The sequence below is a fragment of the Marmota flaviventris genome, chromosome 11, assembly GCF_047511675.1.
Source record: "Marmota flaviventris isolate mMarFla1 chromosome 11, mMarFla1.hap1, whole genome shotgun sequence".
In the NCBI taxonomy this organism is placed as follows: Eukaryota; Metazoa; Chordata; class Mammalia; order Rodentia; family Sciuridae; genus Marmota; species Marmota flaviventris.
This window is the reverse complement of record NC_092508.1, coordinates 17981516-18003638: the sequence shown is the minus strand read 5'-3', so window position 1 is coordinate 18003638 and position 22123 is coordinate 17981516. Positions and strand designations below refer to the sequence as shown.

At 40.4% G+C, this 22123-nt stretch overlaps 1 protein-coding gene across 3 annotated transcripts in view; it reads right to left on the bottom strand.

Moving 5' to 3' along the window:
* The window catches only part of Nhej1 (non-homologous end joining factor 1), an 88370-nt gene extending 66322 nt beyond the window's left edge, over positions 1-22048 (bottom strand). Inside the window, exons 1-5 of one of the 3 annotated variants that reach the window (XM_027942000.2) lie at positions 21959-22048; positions 18975-19151; positions 18035-18247; positions 9835-9973; positions 9170-9228 (exon numbers count right to left, since the gene is read on the bottom strand). In XM_027942000.2, the coding sequence (XP_027797801.2) occupies positions 9170-9228; positions 9835-9973; positions 18035-18247; positions 18975-19151 (588 nt within the window). In that variant the 5' untranslated portion in view covers positions 21959-22048. Of the gene's footprint in view, positions 1-9169; positions 9229-9834; positions 9974-18034; positions 18248-18974; positions 19152-21674; positions 21744-21958 lie in introns of those variants that run through there. The other 2 variants (XM_071619607.1, XM_071619608.1) reach the window with 2 other exon arrangements.
* Between the last annotated feature and the right edge of the window lie 75 nt (positions 22049-22123).

Here is a 22123-nt window from a genome sequence, read left to right as displayed (position 1 = left end):
TACATGAAGAAGCTTATAGGTTATAAACTTATAGGCCTATAAACAAACCTTATAGATCAACAAGGCCATCTGATGAGAGTTTCTACAGATATTTGTCAAAAATAAGACATCAATCTTGATGGCCTGAACAGATATCTCAGACAGGAGATTAAAATTAAATGAGAGACTAACAGTGTATTTGGTGGAGGTAAACAGAAAAAAAAAAAAAAGTTTTAATTTTAGGAGAGTTGGTAACGTCCTCTGAATGCAGTAAGACACACAATCCCCCCATGAGTGTCTATTAAATTGTGCTAGCCTATCTGGATCAGACACAGAAGTACTTGAGATTTCACTTCCTACAGGCCCCTACAACTCCCTATTGTTTTATATCTGACCCAATATACATATTGTCATATATCCCTGGCTGCTGAAGCCATCTCAGTTTTAAATATCTAGTTTTGAGTGTCTTAGGATAAAAAGTTTGGCATATGAGATTGCCCTTCACTATTGGGATTCTTAAAATTAGAAACTTATCCTTTGGAAGTGAGTAATTTTGTCCCATTTTTATTTTTTATATTGATTTCCTTTTTATTTCCCCTCAAAATTGTAATATATTTTCTGTTAAAAGTATAGGCCCTGGGCTGAGGTTGTGGCTCAGTGTTGGAGCGCTTGCCTAGCACATGCAGGGCCCTGGGTTTGATCCTCATCACCACATAAAAATAAATAAACAAAATAAAGGTATTTGTCCATCTACAACTAAAAAAAAAAAAAAAACAAAACTATAGGCCCTTATAAAATCTTGTAAAAGGAAAATAAAGTGGACTTTTATCCATTTTGGGGGCCAAAAAGAAAAGATGATGGCCCCTGGTAACTAGGTTACTTTTACTATAGAAATCACAGCAAGAAAACCCCAAATAGAAGGCAAAAGTCAGAAGAAACATAGATGAGAAACATATGCAATCCCCACCCCCACCCCAGAGATGATTTTCATTCCAGAGCGCAAATACTGGTGGATTTGTGTTTGAAGCAAAGAAAACCATTCCTTTATATGCCCAAGATTAGATTTAATTGAGCCCCACCCATGATTTTCCCAGTCCCTCAATGGCACCACTATTCTTCAGAACTCTCAGGCATACCACTGACAGCCTGACCCTCCTAAAAGATCACCTTCATATGTCAGTTCTCCAGTCGAAAATTTCAATGGCTTCCCACTGTCTACCACAGTAATTAATAACTGCAAGGAGGAAATGCCCTAACTCCTTCCTAGATGTGCCCCAGTTTGAGAATTGCTGCACATAACTGATGTTAATATGAGGACTAAAATGGCAAATAAATGTTACAGGAAGAAAAACATTGAGGAACACCTTCAGAATAAAATACCACTTCTTCATCATAGCATTTTTAAGGCCCCCACAACTTAGCCTCATTATTATCTCACTGACTTCATTTTCTACTAATCCTCACCCATTTTTATTCTTACTTTTGCATCTTTGCCGGTGTGCTTCCTACCTAAAATGCCATCCACATAGCTCCCTATCAAAACCTTAACTAGAGGCTGAAGTTGTAGCTCAGCAGTATAGCACTTGCCTCATATGTGTGAAGCACTGGGTTTGATTCCCAGCACCACATATAAATAAAATAAAAGTCTATCAACAACTAAAAAACATTAAAAAAAAAAAAAAAAACAAACCTAAACTAACCATTAAAATTGAGTTCAAGTGCTGCTTTTTACAGGAAGCTTTTGTAAAATCATTCTACCATCGTGGCCCTTATAAATCACTCACTAAACACTGTGAGCCTATTGATGACAATAATATCATACCTAATGATCATAAAACCTTGTATAATTCATGTGTATACTACTGAATATGGAGAGAATAAATTAACTGCAGGTTTCCTCAGGTCATACACAATAATAGAGAGTATATTTTAATGCATTTAGACTTATCCTCTTCATGATGCTCATGAAGATTCTGAAAAAACACACTCAGAATGCTTACCTTCCTCCATATATTGAACAGGAGGTATATGGTAAAGGGGAAGCTCCTCTAACTGTGGATGTAGAGCCCTTGTGGTTCTAGGAGTAATTTTCTTTCCAAGGTTTTGTGAGGTTCTTATTCCTCTAGTTTTTTGGAGGTAGTCATCTTTTAGCTGGTTCTAAAAATAGATGTCTGTAATCTCTCAATAACAAAAGAGTCAATGTTTATACTTCATCCCAAAGTTCAGAACACCTCCCAGAAAACAAAAATATTAAGGAAACAAGGCACACAGCAAAAAATGGCAAGCTAACTGGGCTACTTGCCTATTTACACATAGGGGTAAGCTCAAGACTCCCAACAGGTGATCACTTGATGGCCTATTCATAAGATGGGAAGACATGATTCCTTTATCCTCTCACCAAATATTTAATAAATGTCTACTCTGCATGGAGGCACTGTTCTAGGCACTTGAGATAGACCAGTACACAAAACAAATCCCTATCTTTGTTGAGCTTACATTCTAGCAGTGGGGTAACAAATCAAAAACAATAAGTATAATAAAATAAATAAATTTTTGGCAATATATTGGATGATAACTACTAAAAAAAAAAAGAAAAAGTAGAACATGGTAAAGTGAAATGGGAGTGCCAGGAGCAGAGGAACAGGGATGTGGCTTACAATTTTAAATAGAATAGGCAGGGTAAAACGCTAGTGGGAATGTGAAATGTGAACACACATGCAATGTAATCCGCATAGGTATGTCCCCAAATTCTTTGACACAGCTCCACTTAAAAGGTAGAGCTTAATGACCCTCTCCTAGTGTAATATGGACCTGGTGACCTCACTTCTAATGAAGAGAATACAGCTAGCCAATGATCAGATGTTACTTCTGAAATTAGGTTATAAAAAGACTGTGGCTCCACTTGGTCTCAATCTTGCTTTCTTGGTTTTTCTTTTGGATCACTCACTGCCTTTGGAGGAAGCCAGAATCAGGTCATCTGAGTAGCCCTATAGAGAGGCTATGTGGTAAAGAAATGGCACTTCCTGCCAAAAGCCCCATGAGAGAGCTTGGAAGTGAATTCCCCAGGCCTTACAATGACTGCATTCCCAGTTAACTTCATGACTGCAATTTCACAAGAAACCCTGAAATCGAATCTCCCTGCTAAGCTCCTACATTCCTGGAGTAGCAGCAAGGATACCAATGAGGTGGCTACAGCCGAAGCACAGGTAAGAGATGATGGTGGCTCAAACCAATGGTAGCAGCAGAGGTAAGATTATGGGTATATTTTTTTAGGTAGGACTAACAGAATTTCCTGATGGACTGAATGTAAAATGTGAGAAAAGGATGAGAGTCAAAGATGACTCCCAAGTTTTTGGCCTAGGCCAGTGAAAAAATGGATAGGGGCTGGGCTGCTGAAAAATCAAATTTGGGAATAAGATTCAGAGTTCAGTTTTGGACATGTTGAGTTTAAGATGTCTAGTAGACATCCAAACGGAAATATTGTACAGGCAGTCTGGAGTTTTAAAATAAGGTCTATAATAAAGATTAAATCACCAACAAGATGGTATTTAAAGCCATAAGACTGACAAAATTAAAAAAGTATGTAAATTTAAAAAATAAAATAAAGTCATAAGACTAGTTGAGACCAATAAGGGAGTGAGGGAAATAAGAACTGAGTCCTAGGGCACTCCAACAGTAAGAGGTAAAGGAAAAGAAGGAACAATCATTGAGGCAGGAAGAAAGACAGAAGAGGGTATGCTGTGAAAGCCACGCTAAGAAAGAATAATGATGAGAAGGACTGATAAATGCTATAATGAAAAAGCCTAAATGGTCAGACTGGCAAACTCAATTGTCTCTCCATCCCTAGCCTTCCTGTTCTTGTGTCTTCTTGATGACAAATGCTCAGGCAGAGGTTTGTGCAGAAAGCTATAGGAATAACAGGATACCAATACCTGGAAGAAGAGAGCAGACTGAGGGAAAGGAAAATTGTCATGGAATACACACATGAGAGGCAATGTCCACATAGAGTTGGAAAGGTTAAACAGGTAAGAGGAAAGAGAACACCAGGCAAATGAATTGAAACAGAAAGACAAGCAGGAAGCTGCCAAGACTTTAGGATGAGGGAAGTTCAGGGTGCTATAATGCAGTGACAGACGATGAGGCTGAAGGGTCAGCAGGACTAAACACAAATGATCTTTGTGGCATGCAAGTCTGAACTTTATCCTGTAGGCCACTGGGAACCACTAAAAGGCTTTAAGGAGGAGAGTGGCATAATCAGCTGGATGTGGTGGTACACACCTGTAATCCAGCTACTGAGTAGGCTGATGTAAGTGGATCACAAGTTTGAGGCTCAGACCCTGTCTCAAAACAAAATAAAAGGGCTGGGGATATAGCTCAGTGGTATAGCACCCCTGGCTCAATCCCCAGTAGTGAAAGAAAAAAAAAATAAGTTGCTAAGTTAGGCTTTCAAAGTAAGGACATGTGGTGACTCCTAAGTTACCAGCTTAGAAAACTGAATAGATAGTGGTAGTTTCTCAAGAGAAGGAATGTAAAAAGAGAAATAGAGTTGGGGGACTACATAATTCATTTCGGACATGGTTAGGGTGTGCTGTCTATGGAGCACCCCAGTGGAAAGGTCAAGGATGCAAAAAGAAATACAGGCCTAAAACACAGTGGAGATATGATATTGGTACTCAGTAGCATACTGATGATGTTGACATTGGGGTTTGGAAGAGACAACCCAGAGAGAAGAGCAAAGGGTGAGAGGATCAAGGACTAAAACCTGGGTAAAACTAACATTCAAGAGGCAGGTAAAGGCTGGAAAGCCAGCCAAAGAAACCAAGTAGAATCTTTGGTGAATAAACTTAACAGGATAGCAATTGCCAGGTTAAAGATCTCCCAATCTCCCTCAGGTGATTCTGATATGAACTATAGATTCACCAGGGCAGCAATGAATATGTTCACAGCATGAAGTATCTGTTCTAGAATCTGCCTGGAACCAGAAAGGGATGAAGATATTAACTAAAACTATACAGGATACAAGGACCACGGCTACATTTAGGATGCTGAGTCAAATCAGTGTTACCTGTAGCCTCCAAATTTCTTGGTTAATGTATTACACTGAACAGATTGTTTAAGCCTTATAAGACAATCAGAATACAACAATGGGAATGACTGCTATTATGAATATCATCATATAAAGACAGAGAAGGAGAAAATTGCAAAATATCTATCTCTACAATGGGCCTCCACCCAGAGGAAGCCAACTGCACACAGTTGTCCAGGTTTTGGTGTCAGGGGTTGATTCTTGGCCAGAGGTTGCCAGCTGCAGAAGGAGGGGCTCTATTTTAGGCTGCCTGCTGTCCCTGAGCCTGTCCGCATCTGGTTTGAGCAGCATGCAGCCCCAGTGACTCACACACCCATGCAAACCGCCTGTGGCTCAGTGGCATGGCCTCGGAATGCTAGCCTTAGGCCAGCTCCCTCCTCACCCCATTACACTGGGATAAATAAATAAAGAGCCCGCCAGCAGCCGCATAGCCTGATAGCAACCAGATGGAGGGAAAGAGGCACAGATGGGGCCAGGAGAAGAAACTCCCTCCAGTGGACTAGATGGAGAGAAGGCTACAGCAGCCACTCATCCTAAACTTCATCTTAAACTCATTTACAACTGCTGTCATAACAGTGCCCGATTCCTTGACTTTTCTTCCATTCCAAAAGATACCTCTTAGGCCTAATCTTGGGAAATGCTCCATATGGGGATCTTGCCCTACATGAGGATCATGCCAGCAGTCCTCTCTCCCCCAGCCTTGATTTGAATCAACATTGCCAGTATTCCTGCTTTAGTTAGGCTGCTATCAATTGGCTCCCTTAGGTTCCCTAGAAATGAAAAATCAGAGGCTCTTGAGGGGAGGAGAAAAACAAAAAGGATCAAATATGGGAAAGTGATCCCTGTTCAATCCTTCAATATTTTTTCTAATCTTATATCCAAGAAACCTCCCTATCCCACTGCCCCTGCACTCTGTCTACAATCTCTTCCCTAGCAATATTTCCAATGAGAATAGGAGTGACCCCAAGTACTGACCGCGTGGCCCTCTGACATCAGCCTGGCCTCTCCACGCCTTCATCCCAAGCTCTCTCTCTGGTTTGTTTATCTTCCTATCCCATGTTGCTTATTTTGATGGCACATCCTTTCATTTCAGTCTTGGGTGACCCCATGACCCTTCTGTGTCCTGTTTGCAGCACCCCAGGCAAGCACAGTAACTGAAAAGATGCAGTAGCCATATGAAGCTCTATAGTCTCAATAGTGCTCTAGAGTCCTTTCAGTCTAGCAGCTATGCAGAACATTCTGAGGACAGTGCAGTGAACCCACAGTCATAAGAATTCAAATTACCCTATCCTTACGTCTCCTCAGCTGGTGTGCACAACAAGTTAAAGTAGAGAAACAGAATAGGGATACATTTTAGACTCTGAGTCAAGAAATGTGGGAAGTCCTAAACATACAGATCTTAGGTAAGTCATTTAACCTCTGAGACTCAATTTTTTTCATCTATAAAACGGAAAGCTTCAGCTATGTATCTCTATATGACCCCATATATAAAACTTCTACAAGTCTATGAGGCTTGGCTGCAATCCACCCAGTGCCTAGAGGACCAGAACTCGTAAAGTAATTAATTGCAAGTACCAACACCATCCCTGAGTTAGCACCTGGATTATATGGCTTTCTCATTCCATTCTACAGGGATGGAGCCCTCCCCCAGCAGCATGAAAGAGATGAGCCTCCGATTTTAAAAATGAGAAAACAGTGGCTCTGAGAGAAGTGATTTATCTAAAGCTGCAAAATAAACCATGATAATAACTGAAGTCCCCAAATACAGCCCTTAAAAGCAACAATGTATTTACAGGCCACACTGCCACAAAATTCACACAATTCCCCCTGGCATAGATTTATCAAAATATGCATACACAAACTTATAGAGAACCTACTTATTCTAGGCACTATAATCCATGCTGGGAAGACAGAAATGCATTCAACATCCCTGCCCTCAAAGAAACCAAAGATCAGCAACTCAGGAGGCTGAGGCAGGAGGACTGCAAGTTTGGAACAATTTAGTGAGACTCTGTCTCAAAATAAACAGGGCTGGAGACTTAGCTTAGTGGTAAAGTGCCCCTGGGTTCTATCCCCAGTATGTGGTGGGAAGGGGAAAGAAATCAAAGATCAGCAGCAGAAAGCTACAGTTTTGGAGACATAAAAAAAAAAAAAAGTATAAACCAATGCACTCTAATAGCAGGAAAGGATTATTTTTATAATGAGAGTCCAGAAAGATCTTCCAAAGAAGCTGAAGCTGTCACTTAAAAGATGAACAGTTTACAAGGTAGATAAGGCCAGCACATTGGTCATTCTAGATAAAGGAAAGAATGTTATAAAGACATAAAGGCAAGAGAAAACAAAACAGCATCTGGGAAAATCAAAAGTCATTTCTTATGGCTGAAACATAAAGCACATATAGTAAAACGTTATGGAGTCAAGTTGGAAAGCACATAGGCGCTAGACCAGCAGAGAAGGCTAAGAGTTAGCCCTGAACTCTAATTCAGGGCCTGAGGCAGGTAAATGGTACACCAGCTCCAGGCTGTGTTAACACTCCTTAATGCCCAGAGATTCACATACAGAAGCCATCTGAGAGAAAAGTGGCCTAAGAAATCTCTATCACGGGCTGAGGTTGGGGCTCAGAGGTAGAGCGCTTGCCTAGCATGTGTGAGGCCCTGGGTTTGATCCTCAGCACCACATAAAATAAATAAATAAAATATATTGTGTCCATCTATAACTAAAAAATAAATATTTAAAAAACAAACTTGAGTTTTTTAAAAAGAAATCTCTGTCACATATTTAGGTGTAACAGTCTCTCTTTCCCCAAGAATTTGACATTAATTATGTTTCAGGACTTAGCAATGCAAGCTTTCCTTCTTCTCCAGAGTTAAAACTGCTTCGGTACATGGCTGAGTACTCAGCTCCCCCCACTTTTTTTTTGCTCCTAGTGTTAAGACTTCAAGTATTAAATCTCAGTCAATGAACAGAAAGAACAGAAGGTTCCAGATCAAGAACACCTGCTTTACGTCTAGCCCCTGTGAAAAGTGTTTATTTCAGGTTCAAAAGATCTGAGACACAGAACTTATCCATAAGAAGCTTACAATTAGCCTAAAGGACAAGACAGAAATATGAATAATCTGTATATAACAATATTATAGTAGCATTATTTACTTACATAGGAACTTGGGTAATATGTATAATTAGAAAATGGGGCAATAATACTAAGATACTAACTGTATAACCAACAAGTCCTTCTCTAAGAATTAGAGAAGGAAAAGATCAATATTGACTGGTATTATCAAAGGTCACCATTATTAATACTCCCACTGTTTGGCCTTCAACAGATGTTTCTTTTGGCCAAGCTTAATCCTTAGAAGGGAAACTAGGCAGAAGCTTCTGACAGGCCACAATTATCTACTCCCCATTCATTCCTTTGCCAATCCCCTTGTATAAACACTGTGATTTTCCACGGCCTGCAGCACCCACAAGACAGTCCCCAGATGGTAGCCCTAAGCTTTTAACTTTCCTCTACTGCTAGATGCTGAAGGGACTGGACAAGTAACGATGACTACACTTCTACTCCACAATTCAGATCTCAATAAGCACAAGTTAACAACTGGCCACTCAAGCTTCCCAAGGTTAGAGAATTCCAAATGAAATTCCCAGGTACTTTAACAGAGATATTTTATAATTGTTAATTAGTCTGCTTTTGCCTTTTGTATTCATCCCCTTTCCTTCCCCCATTTCCCTATGTACATCTCAAGCTTTATCAGATTTTCTATAGCCCTTCAGACAAAGGGCTTTCCAACCATACAAGCCACCTACCACCCAAAATGCAAGTCACCATCCAGGTTCTTTTTTGTGGGGAAAGGGGTGGCAGGAACTGAAACCAGGGACACTTAACGATTGAGCCACAACACCAGCTCTTTTTATGTTTTATTATGAGACAGGGTCTCACTAAGTTGCTTATGGCCTCACTAAGGTGCTGAGGCTGGCTTTGAACTTGCAATCCTCCTGCCTCAGCCTCCTGAGCTGCTAGGATTACAGGCATGCACCATCATGCCCAGCACTACCCAGGCACTTTAAGTGCTCAAATTTGAAGAAGAAAGGAAATAACTATCCTACCTCTACCATAAACTGTTCCAAGAAAGCATTTTCTTCAAATGGCTCCGTCTTCAATCGACCTGTAATAAGAAGGGCCAAAGAAAAAGAAACATGATCCTGAGGATGAGCTTCCTACCTGTTGGATGAAAAGGAACAGAGTCCAGAACAGAAAGATGCCCTCCCAGAGATCCCCCCTAACCAGGTGAGAGAAGGAGGATTGAGAGTATGTGGGCAAACACAAGGAGGAGAGGGCAACTGGCAATAAATGGCAGTTCAGGGGCAGCAGTTGCTCTATGAGATCCTCCTGCCATTTCCATTGACAAAATGGCATGTCAAATGGAATTTTTACTTTGAAGTTGGTGCTTTGCAAGGTCCTAAACTCCCCAAGTTCACCTTGCCCTAGTACAATTTTGTATAGTTGTTGGCTCCTTTCCAAAGCCTTCCCTTGTCATTTCCTAGGACATGTCTGTCCTTTATAGCTTCCACTGGCCACTTAGGCACCAGCCAGGTACTCAAGGTAGAAAAAAGTGTCATCTACTTACTACCAAGTCTCCAGTTCCTAGTCAGGACCCAACACTCACCCCAGGGGAAACAATTTCCCAATGCACATGAGCCTCTCCATTCTCTAAGACCTTTGGACTACCTGTCCCACTCCTTACCCAATTCCTCAAAGAATGTCCTCTCACCTCGGCTCAGCATAGCCCCACTCTCCTGGTAGTCCTGGATCTCTAGATCTTTCATCCGAAGCAATGTTGACAACTCCTTCACGTGGCCCTGCAAGGCCAGACTCATGCCCATCAAAGGACGAATCAAATGTTGGGAGACCTTTGATGGAAAAGAGATATCAGTTAGCCAACAGATGCTTCCAGAGTACTCTCTGCATTAGGTACTAGAAGAAAACACCAAAGAATATTTTCACAAGCATTTATAGTTTCAAAGGCAAACAATCCATTTATATTTTTTTTTTAGAGAGAGAATTTTTTAACATTTATTTTTCAGTTTTCGGCGGACACAACATCTTTGTTTGTATGTGGTGCTGAGGATCGAACCCGGGCCGCACGCATGCCAGGCGAGCGCACTACCGCTTGAGCCACATCTCCAGCCCCAAGCAATCCATTTAGATAAGCATAAATATAAACGTAATAATTAAATAAATTTATTAAAGAGGCTCAAGGATTGCCTTTATGACCCAGATAGAATATGGATAGATTAACTTAAGAGTTGTGATTTAGAGACAATGATGTGATACAGTTGTGATACAGTTGCTCAACTCTCAGCAGAGGTTAAGAAATAAAAGCAGAATATTCAAGTAGCCCTCAAGAGAGTAAGTGTGGTAGACAGACATGGTAGCACATGCCTATAATCCCAACAACTTGGAAGGCTGAGGCAGGAGGATCGAAAGTTCAAGGCCAGCTTCAGTAACTTAGCAAGGTCCTAAGCAACTTAGTAAGACTGTACTTCAAAATTTAAAAATAGCAAATAGGGCCTGGGATATGGTTCAGTGGTTAAGCACCTGTGGGCTCAACACCTGGAACCAAAAAAAAGAAACAAAGAAGGTATGGCTAGTGGCTAAAACAGAGTACACCAGCTGGAGTATAACAGAAAACAAAAATTCAACAGAAAGTTGAGAGCTCTGAAGTTCAAGTTAGATCATTTATCAAGTGCCATTTCAGGGCTGATGATAGCCCAGAATTTCAATCTGTTTCCACAAATGCAGCAGAATCTCAGGTTGTTGTTATAATAAAAGCATGTCAATTTCTAAAAGACTTGCCAAGAAATAAATAAAATACCCACTCAAATATACCTTGCTTTTAACAAGAAGTAAGAAGGATGCTAGCACAGTATGGAAATTCCTTAGAAAACTTGGAATGGAACCACCATTTGACCACCTATCCCACTCCTCAGTCTATACCCAAAGGACTTAAAATCATCATGCTACAGTGATGCAGCTACTTCAATGTTTATGGTAGCTTGATTCACAATACATAAACTATAGAAACAGATTATATACCCTTCAATAGATGAATGGATAAAGAAACTGTGGTATAAATACACAATGGAATATTACTCAGCCATAAAGAAAAATGAAATTATGGCATTTACGGGTAAATAGACGAAGTTGGAGAATATCATGCTAAGCAAGTAAGCCAATCCCAAAAAAACAAAGGCCAAATCTTTTCTCTGATAAGTGAATACTAACATAATGAGGGGAGCAGGTGGCAAGGGAAGAATGGAGAAACTTTGGAATGAGCAGAGTGGGGAGAGGGAAGGGGAAGGTATGGCGGTGGGAGGTGGTGGAATGAGACAAACATTATCACCCTTATGTATGGGTATGATTGTATGAATGGTGTGACTCTGCATCATGTACAACCAGAGAAATGAAAAGTTGTACTCCATTTGTGTAAAAATAAAATAAAATTAATAAAACAGAAGGATGCTAGCAGAGCCATACTATAGTGCAGCTATAATGATGCTCTCATATGATAATGTAGAGCTGTACAGAATAATCATTTAATTCACCCATGCAAGGTGTCCATTAGCCTCTCAAAGAAAATAACTAGGGGCTGGGATTGTGGCTCAGCAGTAGAGTGCTCGCCTAGCACGGGCGGGACCCAGGTTTGATCCTCAGCACCACATAAAAATGAAGGCATTTGTTGTGTCCATCTAAACCTAAAAAAATAAATATTAAAAAATAAATAAAGAAAATAACTAAGTCAATCACCTATTTGTGGCTTGGGGATGCTACCAGAGTTCCTTTCTTTTTCCCCTGAAGGACACAAATTAAAGAAGGAACTAAGAAGTGGTACTCCAGATCAGGGGTCAAGAAGATTTTTTATGGAAAAAGCCAGATAGTCAATATTTTCCACTCTGTAGACCATACAGTCTCTGACACAACTACTCAACTTTGCTGCTGTGGCACACTAAAGCAACCCCAGACAATATGTAAACAAAGGAGATGGCTGTGTTCCAATATAACTTTCCAAAAAGAGGCAATAAGCTAGATTTGGCCTGCTGGCCACAGTATACCAACCCCTGTCTTAGTCCTAAAAGGGAGCAATTTAAGACTAGAGGTGCAGCTTGGTGGCAGAGCACTTGCCTAGCATACATGAGGTTCCAGGTTCAATCCTAAGCACTGAAAACAAAATACAATAAATAAACAGGAAGGAAGACTTTAGACAGGATACCCCAACACAGGCTTGAAATGAAGAAAAGGTACCAGAGATTCTCATAGGATGTGCAAGCCAGATTAATCTGAATCAGGACCAGAAGTCTGAGCTCTTCAGACTCTTGTGTTTTCATTTTCCATTAATTTTTCTAGGTAAAAGTTACCACTAAAACTTCTACTTGTGTTGTGACTCAAATTATATGGAAAATACTTTTTTTCCACATTTCTCTAATAATCAATTAGGAAAGACTGGATGTGGGGAAGTGGGCAGAGAGAGAGTGGTGCTGGCATAGGGTGGAAGGTCAGAAGCCAAGTCAAACTCTAGATGTTCGTTATTTCTTTCTATCACACAGCACACCCCAACCTGGCACTGCCTCCTAACTCAGGTCTTCAGGACATTTAGGTCTCCAAGAAGTACTGCTCAGAATGTGGCGGAAGTGCAGTTTGGGGGAGATTTTTATGCTCTAGACCCAATTCTCTTTCCTAGAAATAGTTTTGTTAAGTTTGGTCCTGGTTAAAGTAGATCGGGAGGGATAAAAAGTTGAATATTTGTTAAATGCCAGGCTAGGTTTGGTGAGTTGGGTTGAAAATAATTATCACTGCTGAAGCAACCACACCATGCATTTGGTGGCACCACTCAAATAACAGGTACTCCTAAAGTTAATAATTAGCCTCTCTCAGGGAGTAAAGGGACACCTTAATAGCAATCTCTCCGAGTGGTGCAGAATATATCATGAAATATGGTAAGTTTTAATCAATGTTATGTCTAATTAAATATGATAATAATATACCAGGCTACTCAAAAGATCTATCAGACCCTAATGTCTATATAGCAGCAACAGCAACAGTTTAATCAGTACATATTTCATCTTTTCATCTGCTCGAATAATTTCATAGGGTATACACCTATAATCCTAGCAACTCAGGAGGCTGAGACAGGAGGATTGTGAGTTTGAGGCCAGCCTAGGCAACTTAGTGACATCCTGTCTCAAAATAAAAAATTTAAAAAGGGTTGGGGATGTAACTCAGTGGTAGAGTGCTTTCCTAGCATGTGCAAGAACCAAGGTTCAACCCTCAGGAAATAAATAAATAAATAAATAAATAGTAATAATTTCATAGGATTGTGTTATACCTTCTGAATTACTGAGGTATAATTACTTTCAAAGTTAAATGAACACTAAAATGATTTCCCTTAAACCAGATAGCTTTGCTCTGTTCTGGATAGAAATCTTGAAAATATGTATCAATGGTCATAAGAAAGAATGGTGCAGAGGCTGGAGTTGTGGCTCAGTGGTAGAGTGCTCACCTGGCATGCATGAGGCACTGGGTTCGATCCTCAGCACCACATAAATGTAAAATAAAGATATTGTGTCCACCTAAAACTAAAAAGTAAAAGAAAAAAAAAGGAAGAATGGCGCAAATGTGTAAACAGATCAAAGCAAATGCACAGACATTACAAGGAAAAATCCTGATGTGCTTTAGGAGGTCAGGATACTCCCCTTCACTTACAGACAGCAAAGGATAAAGAGATGCAGGTCACAAATCAATTCAACCAATACTTACCAGGAACCTAACATGTGCTCTGGGACCTCTGCTCTCCAAGAACGCCCAACAGTTAGAGAGGTTAGGAAGTGCGGTAGATACAGAGCAGAAGTTGCCAATCTTCAACCATTTAGAATTTCCCCCAACGTCTTCTGATTTCCCACAGAAATGCTCACAAGGCAGGAGACAGAATAGCAGTTTTCAACTCCAGATGAATCATATCAGGTGACACAGTGAAATGGGTAACAGACTAGAGAGCAGGAGACCTAGATTCCAGTCCTGACTCTCACATAACTTCAATATGAAAATGTCTTGACTTCAACTACTTTCATGGTCCTTGTCTTTTTCAAAAAGAAAAATTATGGAGTTAACTGTTTGCTCTCACAGATACAATGTAATACTTAAAGTCGAGCAATGTTACACATATTTTCATTTAATCCTTACAAGTCTGTAAAAAGATTGTAATTGGTATCTCCATTTTATAGCTAAAGAAAAAAAACATAAATGGTGAAATATGAAAGTGCTGGGATTAATTACAAAATCAAGTCAGCTGGTTCCAAAGCCTATGCTTTCTACCACTAAAAACCTTGAGAAATGACTCCTGGGATCATAAAATGGTCAAAGGGGTGACAAATTTGAAAGGAAAAATATAGAACATTAAGAATTATATTAGATACTACAAAGAGCATACAGTAGGAAGGAGGAAAAGAGATGAGAAGTTCATCACAAGTAGAGACCAGCTCAAAGTTATAAAGCAGAGACCCCAAACCTCATATGTTCCACAATATCCTGCAGCAACTTAAGAACCATTGAGTTGTTATTATGCACACATTATGTGGTAGAGGCTGTAGGTAATTAGGTATTCTCCTACTCTTTCTATGGCTGGTAGGACTGAAGGTCTCTGGAGAATACTCTGGCATTGGTTTAGCAAAATTAAAGATAAAAATACTCCTTGCCCTGGCTGTTCCACATTCAGAAATTTACTTATGCATTTATACACAGAAAAAGTAAATATAGGGTTAGTGATACAAGTGCTTGCCTTGCATGCAAAAGGCCCTGGATTCAATCCTCACCACCACAAAAAAATAAATGAATAAATAAATGTAAGGATATTCACAGTATATAACAAAACACTAGAAATAAAAAATGTCTACTAATAGCAGATCAATTAAATACATATTGATAAAACTATAAAATACTAAGTTGCCATTTAAAAATATTATACAGGTTTTCTAAACATATTGACATGAATGATCTCTATATAATTAAGTGAAAAAGTCAACACATTGAGCAGTGTACAGCATGATGCCATTTGTAAAACTATACATGTATTTGTAAATATGTATTTGACTGTGTATGTACATAAAACACACACACTACATAGAGCTTTTTTAAAGAATTTACAAGAAGCTGATAAAGGAATATCAGCAGTTGCTTTAAAGAAGGTAAATGAAGCTGGGTGCAGTGGTGCAATCACGCCTGTAATCCCAGCGATTGAGGATGCTGAGGCAGGAGAACCCAGATGCTAAGCAACTCAGTGAGACCCTGTCTCTAAATAAAATAAGATCATGGCATTTGCAGGTAAATGGATGGAGCTGGAGAATATTATGCTAAGTGAAGTAAGCTAATCCCAAAAAACAAAGGCCAAATGTTTTCTCTGATATGTGGATGCTGATCCATAATGAGGATGGGGGCGAGCATGGGAGGAATGGAGGAACTTTAGATAGGGCAAAGGGGAGGGAGGGGAAGGAAGGGGGCATGGAGGTAGGAAAGATGGTGGAATGAGATGAACACCATTACCCCAAGTACACGTATGAAGACACGAATGGTGTGACTCTACTTTATAGATAACACGACATGAAAAATTGCGCTCTATATGCGTACTATAAATTGAAATGCATTCTGCTGTCATGAATAACAAATTAGAATAAATAAATAAAATACAAAATAGGGCTGGGGATGTGGCTCAGTGGTTGAATGCCCCTGAGTTCAATCCCTAGTAACCCCCCAACAAAAAAAGGAAGGAAAATGAGGGACTGAAGAGGGGCAGAAAGGAGACTGTTTTCTCACTGTAAACCTTTAAATGCTGTTTGAAATGTTTGACTTTGGATGAATTACCCATTCAAAAAAAAAAGTGAAAACTATCACAAGAATGAGTAATAAACAAAAATTATAACCGCATGACCTCACAGACACACACACAGAAGCCTGAAATAGCATCTGCCTACACCCTTGCCAGCGCCTGCGGCTATGACTCTTCCCTATAGTTCCCCAGGCTCGGGGGTTTCCCTGGAATGACATTCCTCTTTTTTTAATGATGAGTATTTTATTTTCACTTAAAATACAATTGTTAATCAATTGTTCAAAGCAAATTTCTGCCCATAGCCAATCAAGGCTCACCCACCTAACACATTTTTTTTTTTTTTTTTTTTTTTTGGTTTCTTCTCTTACTATAGCTCCTCAATTAGAATAGTGTACTAGTTTTTCTCCACATATTTCTTTACTTATAATAATATTAAACAAGTGCTCTTTTATTGTATCCTTTTAAAAATTATTTATTTATTTTTGTGGTGCAGAGGATCAAACCCAGGGCCTGGCACATGCTAGGCAAATGCTTTACCATTGAGTTATATCCCAAGCCCACTATATTCTTTGGAAAGAAGAAACTGTTGGAGTCCATCAGCCTCCAAGAAGAGCTGCCTCCAAAGTCACACTATCCTGTGTGTAGAACCATATAAAGCAAAGTGAAATTAGATATCACTTAAGATTCCCAAAGGCTGTGGAAATATTTGGGTTCATTCTTGAGGGAACAGTGCCACCTGGTGTCACTTAGAAAAAGTCATGAGGGATTTAAATGATACAGGTAAATTCTATATCTAAAACAGGATGGAAAATTTCACAAGAAGTTCAATTAAAATCCACAAATTTGACTGACTACATGCTAGGCAATATATTGGCCTTAGAAATACAGAAATGAGTGAGAAGTAGTTCTCTTAGCACTCAAGTCAAGTTTTACTGGGTTCCAGTTCATGAATAAACATCAGTGAACAGTTTATAAAAATGTCTTTTGTTCCATTCATAGTCATATAGGGATGCTAGAGCATCATTCCACCTGTGGGAGACTAAACACATAGGCTGGGAAATGATGCTTACTTTCTGCAGATCCCTCTGTTGAGAAACTTGTCCCCTAGTCCTCCCACAGAGAACACCCTGACCTCTAGTGCTACTAAAATAAGCCCTGTTTGTTATTCATGAAAACTAGTTTTCAATGCTCAATGCTTAATTTCTAATAAAAGCTCTTAGAGCACGAAAGCTACAAGTGAGCAGAAGATAATGACTCTCCTAGTCCCTAAAGTGGGCCTTCAGACTTGACTGATCTGGAGTTCAATTTCTAACTCACTCATTTATAACCTGGATGACTTTGGACAAGTTACCTTCAATCTCAGTTTCCTGCTCTGGAAAATGAGGACAGTAATACATATTTTGCTGGACAGTCATTAGGATTAAAAGATCAGACAATGTTCAGAAAATAACTAACATCAGCACTTAGTCCACCGTTATGAGCAGTCCTGATAAAACACAAGTAGAACCATGTAAAAACCCCTATTTTAAATCCACCCCATTTCTCATGCCTTCCTATCTATACTACGGTTATAAAGTTCCTGAACTCGGTCCACACTTACACATCTCCATACCTGTTTGCTGAGAATGATTTTTCTCTTTATTTTATCCCAAATCATCATCAAAACAACTCAGAAATTCACTTTTCAAAGAGGTTTTCTCTAATCCTCAAGCCATTTGGGGCCTGTCTCAGTGACAGAACTTAACACACTTTATCATAATTTCCTTTCTGTCTCCTCATTAGTATAAACTCCAGGAGGAAGCCATATACATATGTATACACACACACACACACACGTTTTGGGATACTCAGTAATAAGCAGCACATAGGTAGTTCAATAAATAAACTAATGAATAAAGTCCCTGAATAAAGTATGTAGGTCTGACCCCTGCTTATACCAGTCAAAAATCTTTCTTATTTGCCACTGTCTGGTCAAGGAAAGTTTTCTGATTGGAGAAGAATTTCAAACAAGGTTTACAAAAATATAAAGACTCCTAAAGCTGCATCTCAAGCAGCTGGCATCCTGACGTCCACCCCAAATCTGACTTGAACTTACCAGGGAAGGACTAGCTAGAATGCAGTGGAAGTTCCAATAGAACGGGAGACCAGAAAGCTCACTCCGCACCCGTAGAATCAATGCCTCTGCCACACGATCACAAGAGAAGGTCGCTTCACTAGGGTGAGCAATGTCCTTCAACAATGGGCGAAGCAGATTATCCAAGTGACAGAGAAAAGCCGCAGGGGGAGCAGTCAGACGCTTGTTCAGCTCCTGAAGAGACAGTAGTTTTACACACTGAGGGTGCTAAAAGGAAATTAACTCCCTCTTGAGCAGTAGCAAAGGAAAGCCCTGGTTAATGTGAAGACAATGGGCATGAGAGGAAGGGAAAGGAAGAGAAAAACATCACAACAGGAAAGAAGAAAACAAAAACAAGAGTAACAAGAGTCACAGAAATCAACTGGCCTACTTCAAAGTTCTGTGTTAGGCAAGATCAATTTACAGAAGACCTGTATGGATTAGACAACATAAGTCACATTATGCATTATCATGCTACAGAAACACATATACTATACCTTCCTTCTCTCTCCCCTTCCTCCCTTCTCCCCTCATCCCAGAAAGATCCCACAACTACAGATAGAAGTGTAGGACATAACTGGTTGAACATTCCTTGGAACAAGAAGTGTTCCATATTTCAGAGTTTTGGATTTTGGAATGTATGTATAAGAGTTTACCGGTTGAGCAACCCAAATTTCAAAATCTAAAATGCTCTGAAATGTGAAACTTTATAAGTGCCCTATGCTCAGAAAGTTTCATATTTTAGATTATTTTGAATTTTGGATTTTTAGATGAGGGATGCTCAACCTGAAACTGGAATTGTATCAACTCATTTCAATCTTCCTTGCCAACATACAAGTGGTCAAGCTGGTTGACGTTAACATCCCCTGATCTTCACTAGGAAAGAACACATCCCCACAATGGAACTTCTCTTTACACTTACCTTGGCTCGCTGGCTGACCACACTAGTATCCACCTGTTCATGCCACACCTGGTGAAGATCCGAAACAAGCAAGGTATAGCCCTGCTTGGTGATATAAGCCTTGGCCAGGAGGGAGTTCTCAGCAAGCTGTAGCCAAGCCCATGGCTGCATCAACAGGCCTTGCTCCAATTCCTCCATCTGCAGAAAAGGCCTAATTTAGCAAAGTATCTCCAGAGTAATGTAGGCCTAGGAGGGTGCTCAGACAACTATGCATCAACTACAATCCTGTGAAAATCCTGACAAAATAGGAAACATGGATTTACATTCTTCTTATTATTATTGAACCAGCTGAGCACCAACCTTACTACCACTTAAAATCTAGTTAGAGGGGCTGTGGTTGTGGCTCAATGGCAGAGCGCTTGCCTAGCATGTGCGAGGCACTGGGTTCAATCCTCAGCACCACATAAAAATAAATAAATAGAATAAATGTATAAAAAAAGTGTTGTATCTGTTTTTTAAAAATCTAGTTAGAATCTTTTTCCACATAAAGTTCCTAGAAGGTAGAGAATAGTACTTTCTTCCATAATATTTAAGCTTCAGCCAATTGGTATGTTTCCACTCTCTCATAATATAGTTTAATGTGAAACCCAAACCATTCTTGTTGCACCTTTACCACAATAGAAATCCTAATAAATGTCAATGCTATCATTTCCCAGAACTTTTAGAAGAGAAAGATAGTTCCTGTATTGTAAAACATCATCAAGTCTTGTCAGGGGCAGGATATACAAATTATTTCATCATCATCTAAAAACAAAACTCTAGAAGCTCTCAGGAATTTTTTTTAATCTCTAAAACAGAGCTTCCTAATGTAGAGCTTATACACCCAAATCTTCTAGAATTATATGAAAAAGTTATGCATATATGTGCATACAGAAGCAGTCCATCTCTATAGTCAAATTCAAATTTTTTATTAAACCAAGGAACATTCACACGTAGCTCAGTTCTGTATGCACAATAATGCATAGTGTGATCCATCACCCTCCTGCACTTTTATTTTGAGATATGTCTTATTAAGTTGCTGAAGCTGGCCTTGAACTTTTGATCCTCCTGCCTCAGCCTCATGAGTCGCTGGGACAACAAGCATATGCCACTGTGCCTAGCTGTGGTCGAATTCTTAGAGATTAACAGCACAAACATAGAAAGGAGCTAATAAGCTCTGTGACCAGGAGCAACAGAAAAGACCCAAATCCACTTTTTACAAATGACCAGGAGGTCATGAATATAAACCACAGCACACCACAGAAGAAGAGATAATTAACTTCCACTTAACTCATATCCCGACTCCAAGGCACAGCCACCAATGACATCATACTCTTTGCACAGCTTGGAACTCTTGGAAAAGTTTGGAAATCAACTTTTCTATGTAGCCTTAACCTAGTAGATATTCAGTAAAAATGACTGCTTAACAGAGCTTATTTTTCCTGTGTGTGGGGGGAATAATATAGTTTCCTCCATTATTCCAGTCTATAAATACAAAATGAAGAGAAGTACCAGGAGGTGAAAACTTAGAATATAAAGAAAATAATAAAATTCCTGTTACATTTCATTAACACAGTCATTTCCAACTTAGTCTAAATCATCATTCTTTCAACCATAACCTAGTTTTCAAAGAGTGACCTTGTGACATTATTTAATTTGCACTGTAACTAAAGAGTCATGCCACATAATAACATTTCAGTCAATGACAGACCATATGTATATGACAGTAGTTCCATAACAGTATACTGCTAGTAACATTGCAGGCACTTTAGTTTGCATTTTCATACACTCTATGGTGTTTGCACCACGATGAAATCACCTAATACTGTATCTCAAAATGTATCAATCTTAATGACCCATGACTGCATGACTTACTACTATATGGTGACTTATCTGCAGCAGCCAAGGCGTTGTTGGGAGATGATGTGTCCAGTCACATCACTCACTGCTGTTCCTACAGGGCAAAAATGACCTTGGAATGATTAAGCTAGTCCTCATTGGACAGAGTTCCAATGAGCTCCATACCACCTACCGCCAAAGATCACAAATGCAAATTAAGTTGCCAAACCCTTCAATTTCCCTTATAGAAATTCCCCAGTGTTCACTTTTTTTTTAAAGAGTCACCAAAATGCGGCTAATCATTCTAGTCCGTCTTTCTGAAAGCCAAGAACCTCAGAACCCTCAAAATGATGGTTTTTGTTTGATGAAAGTGTGTAGTTTAAAATGTGGCTAGGGTCAACAGGCCCTGTAAAAACGTCGGAATATTTCTGCAACAGACCCACGTTGGCTTCTCTCACTAGCCAGGCCCATTCGAGACTGAGGCCTCTAAATTTCATTCCTCTGTTTTCTTCAAGGCCGCCTTTAACATTCATGTTAACTATATTCACCCGTTTAGTACTCTTGTCTGAAGAAGGGGGGTGCGAGGGTTCCGCCCCTCGGCCAGCAGACCCCTCTCAGGGCAGTTCCTCCACTACCCTGCAGGGGGCAGTAAGCCCTAAAGAGATTCAAGCCGGGCCACTCCTCGTCCCCTGGGAGAGGGCGAACCTTGAGTCCAAACCACAGCCCACCCCAGGAACCCCGCCTGGCGTCCAGTTTCCATCTGCCCCCCCCCCCCAGAAGAGACTCCGCGGTCCGCCTTTCCATTTCTATAGCACCGGCTGCACCGAGGCATAGTCAGAACACCTTAGCGGGTAACCCAGTGAACACCTCCGGTTCGTAGCCCGGCTACACCAAGTAGCAGGCCTAGGAAAAGCCTCACTCACGCCCCCAAAACGCCGAAGTACGGTCGGAGGGCGCTGCGCACGCGCAGCCCCGCCTACTCTTGGAGGCCTGCCCAAATCCCCGGCTGCGCGCTGTCCATTCTGGGAAAAAGCGTCCGTGCCGGGCTCAACCCGCAGAATCCGCGCAGCTCCACGGCGCCCAAACCGGTCTAGACCCTGGCCTAACTTGAGCTCGATACCACCTACCGTCAGCTCCTCAAGAACTCACACCCTCCTCACGGCAGGCCCGTCCGCCCGCGGAAACTGAAAGGCGTAGGGTAGAGACCGATACCCCCCACGGAGGCGGGTCTTGGACGCGGAGGCGGTGTCCAGGCCTGGCGGGGGCGGGGCTTCGGGTTCACTGAGCAACTT